This window comes from Chiloscyllium plagiosum, chromosome 7, assembly GCF_004010195.1.
Source record: "Chiloscyllium plagiosum isolate BGI_BamShark_2017 chromosome 7, ASM401019v2, whole genome shotgun sequence".
Classification (NCBI taxonomy): domain Eukaryota; kingdom Metazoa; phylum Chordata; class Chondrichthyes; order Orectolobiformes; family Hemiscylliidae; genus Chiloscyllium; species Chiloscyllium plagiosum.
The window spans coordinates 66276633-66288941 of record NC_057716.1 but is presented as its reverse complement, the minus strand read 5'-3'; the positions used below and the strand labels follow the sequence as shown (position 1 = coordinate 66288941).

Below are 12309 nucleotides of genomic sequence, written 5' to 3'. Positions count from 1 at the left end.
CTCCAGACTTTCTTCATGTACTATATTGAGATGCGTTTTTCACTGTCCCTTTGCAAGTTTTCGATTATCAATATAAAGTAGAACAGTGTGTCAGAAAGGTGTAATTATCAAAATAATATCACATCTGAATAGAAGCCAATGACATGCTGATATAATTAGTGATGTATGAAGGTTTAAAGTTCATTAATGTTGCTGATGTATTTTATTGCACCCATCTAAATTAATGTTCTTACCACACGACAAGAGCAGCTTTGTCACGTTTATCGCCGTGCAGCAAACAAGTCTTCAGCTGAAAATTAAAGTACATTGTGCGGAAAGATGTTTTCACTAACATCAACCTACTCCTTAAGAAATATCCTTCTTTGTGGAATTCTTATCCTTTTATACAATGCTGAATGTGGGACCGGTAAGAAGCGAACGTTTCAAATGAAAATATGTAAGAATGTTTCATGTTCTAGTCCATGACAATATAATGAGTAATGAAATGATAAAAGTCTTATAAATATACAAGAAACTGTAACTGGTGCTATATTTAAATCTGTTATGATACAGTAGTTGGATCTTATTTAAATAACTTGGCACAAATAAAGTTGTCTAATAGCTATCTGGTTATTTGAAGGTTAAAGATTGTGTAATTCATCTTAAAATGGTGTGAAAGTGTTTTAATTTGTGCCGATGAATTTTAAAGGAGGATGGTTTACCTGTCTTTCTGACTGAAAGGTCCTTTGAAATCTTTTTAACTTGGTTCTAGCTCTGATCCATTTTCTTTTCCTCTTCCAATGGATTACCAAACCACTGAACCGTGCTCCGGCGAAACTGTTCTCATACCTTTTTCAACTATCCCTTTAACCGTGCATACTTACATTCACAGTTTACAACTAGCTTTATGTGGCAAAATTACATTGAGTAAAACACAGAAAAGAACTCCTTTGGGCCACAAAAATACACTGAATGCAATCAATACAACACTGAAATTGAAGGAACAGCATAATAAATTGAGGTTTAAAATAATCTTTTTGGTACTAGGAAATTTTAAAAGAGGTTTAAAGCCAATGATTAGTAAAATATACGTTAATTTCTATGTTATCAAAAGCTAAATATGATTGAACAGCATATTGAAACTCAATTTAAAACTAAAAAGATGTTTTTCATTAGCGTATTCACTGATAGATATTAAAGGGTTTTTCTCATATTGGTTGACTGTTGCAAGTGGAATGCTGTGAGGATCGATGCTCTGTCCCAGCTGTTCACAATCTATATTATCAATTATTTGGATCTGAGGAAAATTGTAATATTTCCGAGTTTGCAAACAATACAAAACATGGCAGGGGTGTGAGTTGGAGAGAATGCGGAAAGGCTTCAAGTGGGTTTAGACAGACTGAGTGACTGGGCAAGAATATGGCAGATTTAATATATTGTGGATAGTAATTAAATCATTCATTTTTGTGAGAGGAATGGAGATTCAGATCACTTCTTAAATGGTGAGAGATTGTAAAGTGCTGATGTCCATCGGACCCAAGACACCCTGGTTCATAAGTTACTGACAACCAGCCCAATTGCAGTTTCGACAGTGAGCAAATGTTGCTTCTTGCATGAAAAGCATAGGTTCATGGCAGTCATCTACTTGGAGACCAAGATCGAATGTCCAGGCAGGCTATTGACTCAGTCCGACATCTTGCTCTCCCTCTGGATTCAAACAGCCACTTACCGAGAATTCCATAATTGTATATTTAAGTGATTCAACCAGCTCAGATTTCAGTCTGGTGGCAAAGATAGGCATTTCAGATGTTGATTAAGACATCTCAGCAGTCTAACTAGAATATTGTTAGGTGTGACGCATCCATTAGCATTTTCAGGGCAAAGTGATTGGATAACTATAAAATTTCTTTATTAATTCATGGGACATGGGTGAAAAACATGATTAGACTCCCTACAGTGTGGAAACAGGCCATTTGGTCCAACAAATCCATATCAACCCTCCAATGAGTAACCCACCCAGATCTATTTCCCTACATTAGCCTCTGACTAACACTATGGGCAATTTAGTATGGCAAATTTACCTGACCTGCACGTCTTTGGATTGTGAGAGGAAGCCTACGCAGAAGGAAGAATGTGCAAACTCCACACAGTCGCCCAACGTAGAAATCCAACACGGGTCCCTGGCACTGGGAGGCAGTAGTATTAACCACTGAGTTATCACCCACCCCTAGTTGCTCTTGAAAAGATGGTGGCAAGCTGCCTTCTCCAACTGCTGCAGTCCATTTGAAGTAAGTACACACATAATACATATATTATTATACCAGGAGAGGATTCTAAGATTTTGACAGAGAAGGAATGATGATAATTTTTCCAATTCAGGATGATAAGTGATTTGAGGAGGGGAACTTGCACCTCAGGATGATAAGTGATTTGGGTGAAGTTGCTGTCTGAGGAGTCTTGGTGAATTTCTGCATTGCAAATGCTACTTAATGTTGCAGCTGAGCATCAGTGGTGGAGGGTTTGAATGTTTGTGGATGTAATGCCTATCAGAGGTGGAGGGTTTGAATGTTTGTTCTGGATGGTATCAATTTCTTAAGTATCTTCGGAGTTAAACTTATCTAGGCCAGAGGGACAGAGCATCGTATTACTGAATTGTCTCTTGTAGATGGTGGAAAAGCTTTGAAAAATCAGAAAGTGATTGACTCTCTGCAGGATTCCCAGCCTCTGACCTGCTTTTGTAGCCATTGTGTTTGTATAGCTAGTCTAGTTCAGTTTCTGATCAATGGTAACCTCAGGATGTGGGGAAATCATTGATGAAAACATCATTGAATGTCAAGGGACAATGGTTAGACTCTGTCATTGCTTGGCATTTTGTGTTGCAAAAGGACTTTCTGCTACCGAATACATAACTAATATGTTCATATTAATACACGTGCTTCCCCTTTTCTGGCCAAATCAGAATATTCTCCAGATCTTGATGCTTTTCAACATAAACTGCTTCAGTAATGAAGGAGTCATGAATTTTATAATCATTGGCACAAACATTCCCAGTTCTAACCTTACAGTAGAAGGATAATAATTGATGGACTGACTGAAGACAGTTGGGGCAGAAGTGAGGACTGCAGATGCTGGAGATCAGAGTCTAGATTAGAATGGTGCTGGAAAAGCACAACAGGTCAGGCAGCATCCGAGGAGCAGGAAAATCGATGTTCCGGGCAAAAACCCTTCATCAGGAATGGGGGCAGGGAGCCTCCAGGTGGAGGGATAAAAATCAAGCCTGCCTACGTCATTTATCTCTCCACACTGGAGGCTCCCTACCTCCATTCCTGATGAAGGGCTCTTGCCCAAAATGTTGATTTTCCTGCTCTTCGGATGCTGCCTAACCTGTTGTGCTTTTCCAGCACTACTCTAAAGAAAACGTTGGGCCTAGAACACCATGCTGAGAAACTCCTACAGGGATGTCTTTGACTGGACATGATTTATGACCTTAGCAAACAAGTCACTGGTGACTCATATGATACACCTGTGGGCAACAGACTGGCATATTGTGGTTCCTTTTGTCCTTCAACATAAACTCATTAATCACTTGGGCACTACAGAAAGGCACAACAGTAATCATGAGAGGTCGTAATCTAGATAGTGACAAGAGAAAGTTGACCAGGTATATAAAAACAGGTTATAAAAGTTTCTATTAAAAAGTTAAATAAAAAAAATTTCACAAAGTAAGCATTGGTTCTATTGAAAGTGAGCCTGCAAGGGAGATAAGGAACAATATTGGTATTGCGGCTTGACTAGTAATCCAGACACTGAGGTAATGCTTTTGGGACTGATTCGAATCCGACCGCAGCAGACGGTGAAATGCGAATTCAATGAAAAGTTGGAATTATATGTGTTACAACATGGGGTAAACCCCTCTGCTAATTTAAACCAGCAGCACAGAAAAGATTCACCCCATGCTGTAATCTGTCAAAATTAAAGAGGCAAAGAACTACCCCAAAAGTCACTATTTAAAGTAAAAATTGACAACATTTTTTAAAAGTCTAACAGAGAATATTAACTAACAACTATTTACAACTCCTTTCTCTTAAACCTATCTTTTACCTTCCCCTCTACAATACTAGTCTAATAAAAAAAAACCCGATTATGATTTACAGAAAAAAAATCACGTTTCAAAACCACTCAGCTTTGCTGAGTTTTCTCTGTAGATTTTCTCTCTAGGACAGTTTTGATGTTTTTTCTGTGCAAGTAACTTCTCCAGACAAGTACCTCTTGGAGAGCTCTTACTAGCAGCCTATATCTGTTGGTCTTTTGGCAGTTATTTCATGAACTTGACTAACAAGCCACCAGAAAGGAAAAAATAAAGAATTAAACTGGATGGGCCATCTGGCATCAACTCAGGCACTGGAAACAGCAATGCCAAGCACCAATTTGTGGGGCAACATTATATGCAAGGGGAGATATGGTAAAGCCTGGCTCGGAACATGCTAATCCAGGAAGAGGCCTTTTCTTAGTCAGGAACACCTGGGCTCCAATGGGGCAGGAATGTGATGCAGTAAAGGACCTCACCTGTCAAGGTCATTAGTGATTGCAACGAGGTCACCCAGGGGGATCTCATAGAATATGAGTTCCCTGATTGCGACTGTTAATCTTGTCCAGTCAGGGAGCCCTGGCAGACAGATATTCACATGAGTGTCAGAGGTTCTGTTACTCTGAGAGCTGGCTCTGAAGAAGCTGGATCAGTGTCAATGACTCTCCATGTGTAAATAAAGGGTGACTTGGTGAGGGGATACCGGCCTCTGAGGATTTATTTCAGTGGCAATGACAGAAAAGCATGCTCCTGAAGAAATTTGTTCGCATATTCATCTTGAAGTTGGGGAATCATTTCTGGCATCATGCCACTATTTGGGAAGCTTGCCTCATTCAATCTCGCTGTCAAAGATTAGGCCCAGTATGTGGAAAGAATGTGTTACTGTTTTCTGGGCAAACGAGATTGAGGCAGATGAAAAGCAGTGAGTAATTCTCCAGACAGCTTGAAGACCCACTGCTTTTTCTGTTATTAAGAGCCTAACTTTCCCTGAGGCAACAAACCCTAAAGCCTTTCAAGAGCTGATGGACTTAGTTAAGAGAGATCCATTGGACTTAATTTGAGTAAGAGGACTCATAGGTCAGTATTCAGGAGAGTGCTCACCCTGGAAAGTCCACCTACATCTCATTTGGATCAAATTGCTCAGAAACATCCAAATCAGAAGTAATTAAAATAATCGTCGGGTTAAATGATCACCTGCTTTTAATGGAGGTTAATACCAGCACGGCTGTTTCAGTGATTGCAGAACTAATCTTTAACAAAGTTTGCTATAGACTCCAACTCTTAAGTTTGCTTAAGACCTTGGCTATACTGAGAAGTAATACTGGAAAACTTTGACCGATCAAGGGTACAACCTTGGTTCCGGTCTCTTATAAAAAGCAGTTGGTTCAATAACCACTAATTGTAGTAAAAGACTTGGACCCAAACTTGATGAGGGGAAATTGGTTGAGAAAGATTCACAGATTGACTCAACATTTTTCAATTAGAAAATGAGTGAAGTCCTAATTAAATATCCAGAAGGTTTTCAGAAAGGCCTAGGGACTATCAAAGGAACCAAAGACACCTTGCATGTTGATCAGGAAGCAATTCCACAATTCTGCCTCCCAGGTAAAAGTAGATGCAGAAACCAGAAGGTGGGAAAGTGACAGAAACATCAAACCATCCAGTTTGTGGAATGGGCAGCACCAGTTGTATGGATTTTGAAGTCAAACAGGTTGGTTCGCCTTTGTGGGGATTTTAACCAAACAGTAAACACTTTTTGCAGCTGGATAAATATCCAATCCCTCGCATAGATGATTTATATGTAAGGCTGGTCGGGGAGCTATCCTTCACGAAGCTGGACATGAGCAATGCATTCTTGCAATTGTGGTTAGATGAGGATTCCCAGAAATAAGGGGAGACATACGAGACTGCCTTTTGGGCAACCATTAGCCTGTGCAATGTTTCATCATATAACAGAAACATTTTACAAGGTTTACCCCGGGTCACCATTTATTTAGGAATGGTCCTGCATGGCTAAGATGCAGGATCAACACGAGATCAGGTCCAGTGACATATAAAGTTCAGGTAGGTGTGACTGTCCTGAACAGCTATTTGAAAGTTGGAAATTTACAAATGGTGTGGGAGCAAAATGACTCCCTTCCGGAACCCATGGGTCCTCCGTTTGCATCAGACATTGAAGAAACCTCAGAATCTGAGATGGACATATGCTGCATCGATGTTTCTTCTGCCTGAAGAAGAGGAGGAATTTCTTCCAAGCTGCTTGTGTGCAAGAGGTGAGCTACTGGTGGCTCAGTGGTTAGCACTGCTACCTCACAATGGGTTTGACTTTAGCCACAGGCGACTGTATGTGTGGAGTTCACACATTCTCACCGTGTCTGTGTGGGTTTCCTCCCACAGTCCAAAAATGTGCAGGCTAGGTAGAGAGGTCATGGGAAATCCAAGATTACAGGAACGGGGTGGGATGCTCTTCAGAGGGTCGGTATGGACTATATGGCCTGCTTCCACACTGTAGGGGTTCTATTTAGGGTCGGCATTGTGGCACAGTGATTATTACTGCTGCCTCACAGCACCAGGGATCCAAGTTTTATTCCAGCCTCGGGTGGCTGTCTTTGTGGAGTTTGCACATTCTCCCCTTTTCTGCGTAGGTTTCCTTCAGGTGCTCCGGTTTCTTCCTACATTTCAAAGATGTGCAGGTCAAGTGAATTGGCCATGTTAAATCACCCATAGTGTTAGGTGCATTAGTCAGAGGGAAATGAGTCTGGATAGGTTACTCTTCAGAGGGTCTGTATGGACTTGTTGGGCCAAAGTGTCTGTAGGGAATTTAATCTAATCTACTGTACGTTAAACGTCACCTGTATCAGAGACAGAGTTGAAGGGCCTGGCCTAGTGCTAAAACACCCCAGAAGGCATTACAAAAAATGAGAACTGACTTATGACCTCAGATTCAGAGGTAGAGGAATATAGTGATTACAACAAGGTCAGCAAGATGGACGTCATAGATTATGGGTTCACTGATTGGAGCTGTTAATCTTGTCCAATCAGGGAGCCCTACTGACAGATGAAAAAAGGGAGTGTCAGAGATTCTGTTCAATCTGAGAGCTGTCTCTGAGGGAGCTGGATTGATGTCAAGCTTTCTCTGTACCTAAATAAAGGATGACGTGGTGACGGCCTCTGGGGAGTTATTTCAGTCATCTCATAAACCAAGAGGTGTCAGCACTGATCAATGAAGACATTGTTGCATTGAAAGAACAGAGAGCTACCATCAGGGATAAAGGACAAAATCCAGCCTGGAACAGTGAATCAGTAAAACTATAGCCACGCATTGGAGTCCTGACCCAACTCTCCAAACATAGTACCATAATCAACCAGTAGATAGAAGCCAGTTTTATGAAGAGTGCAAGGAGGAGTGCCAGGTGGAACAAAAAGGGACAGTGAGAAGGAGGAAGAAACAAGCTATCCGAGATTGGAAACAATGACAATGGAAGGAGCTTTAATAAATTTCAATTGAGTTAGAAAAGGACCAACATGTGGAATATGCAGCAAGTGATTAGGATCTGAATACACCATCTGAGAGGATAGTGGAGGGAGATTAATGAAGAGCTTTCAGAGCAGAATGGGGAAGCACCCAAATAGGAAAAATCTAAGTGCTATGTAGAAATGCTGGAGCAATGGCAGAAAATAAATTTCTCTTGGAGAACAGTCAGCACACTTACAATGAGCTGAATGTCAATCTTCTGCACTGTTGATATCAAATTCCAAATGCAGAACAGTTTCAGATTAACAAATTAAAACATTTCTCTTCTAGGCAAAACTCCAACAAGTCAGGGTGGGTGGCACGGTGGCTCAGTGGTTGGCACTGCTGCCTCACAGCATCAGGGACCTGGATTTCATTCCAGGCAACTGTCAGTGTGAAGTTTGCACACCCTTCCCATGTCTGCGTGGGTTTCCTCCCACAGTCCAAAGATGTACAGGTTAGGTGAATTGGCCAAGCTAAATTGCCCATGATGTTCAGGGGTGTGTAGATTGGGTGCATTAGTCAGGGGTAAGTGGAGGGCAATGGGTCTGGGTGGGTTACTCTTTAGAGGGTTGCTGTGGACTTGTTAGGCTGTAGGGATTCTAAGTCCTTCAGGTAAAATCTATACACTATATTTTGATTGAAATATCAGCCTCAGAAATCATGGTTGAAAATCCAAAGAATGAGATTGAATGAATTTCTCATGTTAGAAGTTGGTTTCATTTGCCTTCAAAGAGCTACCATCAAGATTAGAGATGCAAGGATGTCAAATGTGATTGGAAGGGGTCTATTTCCTGATAAAAAATTGACAGCATTATGTAAACTGTGCAATCACATTCATTTCAGATTCTGAAAATTGTGTCCTTTTAATTTGTACATGTTTTGCTCCTTGTCCAATGAAAACTTCCAGGAAAAAATATAGCAGCCATTCGAGAGATGTGCTAATTGTGTATTGATTGAAAAAAGTAGTCAGCATTACATAGGAAATCACTTGTTCACCAAGAAACAGTGACAATTGCATTTTTGTGATGCAATAGTTGTTACCCCAACTTTGTGATGGAGGATCTTATGTTACTTGATTTCCGAAATCTAACAATCATAGTGTCAAAGAATTAAGCAACAATAGCTGGATGAAAACATGAATATGACCAAAAACTAGTGAGGATTAGGTGATTACTAAACAGGAGGAAACAATACAGAAATGGTAAGCAAACAAAAAGTCAGTTGGAGTGTCAAAACTGATTAGTGAAGATACTGTTATATGGAAAGAACAAAGTGCTACCATGAGGGTCAAAGGACAGAATCCAACCTGGAGAGGTGAAACAATAACACTATGAACATGCACTGGCCCTCTGACCCATACCTCTGACTATACTAACTTCACCCACCAGAGGAAGGAAAATACTTTCATGAAGAGCAGAGGAAGGCATGCCAGGTGAAACAACAAGGAATTTCTGGAGTGCAGATCAGAAGAAATTTGTTAGGTGGTATAGAAATGGCTTTAACAACAGGTCTACATATGTTTTAGGGAGCATGAGAAGGAGAGAGAAATGAGTTAACAGAGTTTGGAAAAAAATGACAATGGTAGGGTTCTTGATCAATTTCAATTGACTTGGAAAAGAACCAGAATGTGGAATATGCAGCAAGTGATTAGGATCCGAAAACACCATCTGAGCGGATGGTGCAGGGAGATTCATGATTGGCTTTCAGAGTGGAATGGAGAATCACACAAAGAGAAAAAATATCTACGGGCTTTTCAGAAATGCTGGGGGAATGGCACAAAATAAATTGCTCTCAAAGAGAGTCAGCACACACAGAATGGGCTGAATTCTGTAGTGTCGACATCACAAAACACTCATGTGCCACCATATATGATACAGGAAAGTATAGTGTGTCAATGAAATGGATTATACCGTGAATAAGGAAAATCATCAAAGATGCGAACGAACATTTCTTCTACAAATTAATTTCAAATGTAGAATTTTTTCAGATTAACAATTTAAATCATTTCTCTTTCAGGTCCACCTACAACAGAATCTACAGGTACAATCTATAAACTATATTTTGATTGAAATGACAGGCTTAGAACTGATGTTTGAAAACCCAAAGAATGAGATTGAATGAACTTCTCACATTAGACGATGTTTTCATTTCCTTGCAAAGAAACATCATGAGGATTAGAAATGCAAGGATATCAAATATGATTGGGAGGAGTTTATTTTCTGATAAATTATTGATAGCAAAAAATACATTTATTTCAGATTCTGAAAAGCGCGTTCTCTTAATTTGTACATATTATTGTTACTCATCGATAGAAAACTCCCAGGAAATAAAAATTCTAATCCGGCTATTCGAGAATAATACTAATTGTGTATAAATTGAATGATCATAGTTAGCATGTCATTGCAATTCACTTTTTTTCATATATACAGTGGCAACAGCATCTCTGTGGTGCAGTGGTTGTGTCCCTGCCTCTGTGTTCAAAGTTCATCAGTATATTTTTATGTAACTTCATTGCTAAAATCTAACATTGACAGAGTAAAACAATTAAACACCAATATCTGGATAGAAACATGAATGTATCTGAAAACTAGTGAAGGTTAAATGTTGAGTGGTCTTGGGGAAATAGTAGACAAATTTTAAGGAAACAGAAAGTCAAATGGGGTGTCAGCACTGATAAGTGGAGACATTGTTGCATTCAAAGAAGAGGGAGCCACTGTCAGGGAAGAAGACAGAATCCTATCTGGAGTGGTGAAACAGTAAAGCTAGACCTAGGCCCTATATCACCTAATATGGTTTTATCACCTACCAGGGGATGGAAACTGTTTTGTTGCACAGCTCAGGAAGACATGCTAAATGCAGCTTCAAGGTGTTCCTGCAGGCAATGCCAAAAAAAAAACAGTTTAGTGCATTAAAAGGAGGCTTAGTAACCAGTCTACGATGCATCCATTTTAGGGAGCCTGAAAAGAAAGGAGAATGAAATAGTTTGAGAGTGTGGAACAATGTCATTGGAAGGGTCTTTAATAAATTTTAAATGGTTTGGAACGGAACCAAAATGTGGAATATGCAGCAAGTGATTAGGAACCGAATAAACCATCTAAGAGGGTGGTGGAGCAAGATAAATGAAGGGCTTTCAGAGTGGAATGGGGAAGCACACAAACAGAAAAGAAATCTATGGGCATTTCAGAATGCTGGGGATGTGGCAGAAAATAAATTGCTCTCAAAGTGAGTCAGCACACACAGAATGGGCTGAATGTCAATCTTATGTACTGTCGATATCATGAAATGCTCATGTGCCACCGTACATAATACAGGAAATTACTGTGTATGAATAAAATGGATTATACTGGTAAAAATGAACATCATCAATGATGAGAAAGAACATTTCTTTGAGAAATAGAAATTCTAATCTGGCCATTCAAGAAATATATAGTGGCAATTGCATTTTTGTGGTGCAATGTTTGTGACCCTACTCTGTGATAGATGTACATCAGTACATTCTTATGTAACATGATTTCAAAAATCTAACAATGACAGAGTAAAAGAATTAAGCACCAATAGCCAGATGGGAACATGAATGTGTCTGAAAACGTGGGAAGGTGAAATCGTTGAGGAGGTCAGCATCCGAGCAACAGGAAAATTGATGTTTCGGGCAGGAGGCCTTCATCAGGAATGATCTTGGGGAAATAGTAGACAAATGCTAAGGAAACATAAAATCAGATGGGGGTCATCACTGATTAGTGAAGACAGTGTTGCAAACAATGCAATCACATTCATTTCATATTCTGAAAAGTGGGTTCGCTTAGTTGGTACATTTTATCATTACTCATTCAAAGAAAATTCCCAGGGAAAAAAGAAACTCTAATCTGATTGGGAGGAGTTTATTTTCTGATAAATTATTGATAGCATTATGCAAACACAGCAATCACATTCATTTCAGATTCTGAAAAGGGGTTCATTAAGTTTGTACATTTTATCGTAACTCATTCAAAGAAAATTCCCAGGGAGAAATAAAATTCTAATCTGGCCATTCAAGTAAAATACTAATTGGTTTTAAATTGAATGATCATAGTTAGAATTTCATGGCTATTCACTTTGTCTCCAATATACAGTGGCAATTGCATTTTACTGGTGCAGTGTTTGTGGCGCTACTCTGTGATAGATGTTCATCAGTACATTGTTATGCAACATGTTCTCTAAAATCTAACGACGAAATTCTAATATGTCTATTAGAAAAAAAATTCAGTGGAAATTGCAATTTTGTGGTGCAGTGTTTGTGACCCTACCTCTGTGTTAGATATTCATCAGTACATTCTTATGCAACATGATTTCTAAAATCTAACAACGACAGAGTAAAAGAATTAAGCACCAATAGCCAGATGGGAACATGATTGTGTCTGAAAACTTGGGAAGATTAAATGGTTGAAGTGGTCAGCAGCATCTGAGGAACAGCAAAAACAACATTGAGAGCAGGAGCCCTTAATCAGGTCTTGGGAAAATAGTAGACAAATGCTAAGGAAACACAAAGTTGAATGGGGGTGAAGACATTGTTGCATTGTAAGAAGTGGGAAGCAGGACAAAATCCAGTCTGGAGCGGTGAATGAATAAAACTCTGAACATGCACTATATCCATATCACCTAACATGGTTTTATCAACAATCTGGGGATGGAAACTGTTTTGTTGCAGAGTGTGGGTAGACATGCTAAGTGCAGCATCAAGGTGTTCCTG

General features: G+C 39.6%; 1 protein-coding gene across 3 annotated transcripts in view; it reads left to right on the top strand.

Moving 5' to 3' along the window:
* The first annotated feature begins 224 nt into the window (after nt 1–224).
* LOC122551665 (mucin-13-like) overlaps nt 225–12309 on the top strand; it is a 70704-nt gene continuing 58619 nt past the window's right edge. For 2 of the 3 annotated variants that reach the window (XM_043693958.1, XM_043693957.1), the window contains exons 1-2: nt 225–406; nt 9600–9623. In XM_043693958.1, coding sequence (XP_043549893.1) covers nt 319–406; nt 9600–9623 — 112 coding nt within the window. In that variant the 5' untranslated portion in view covers nt 225–318. The remainder of the gene's footprint in view (nt 407–9599; nt 9624–12309) is intronic. The other variant, XM_043693959.1, reaches the window with a different exon arrangement.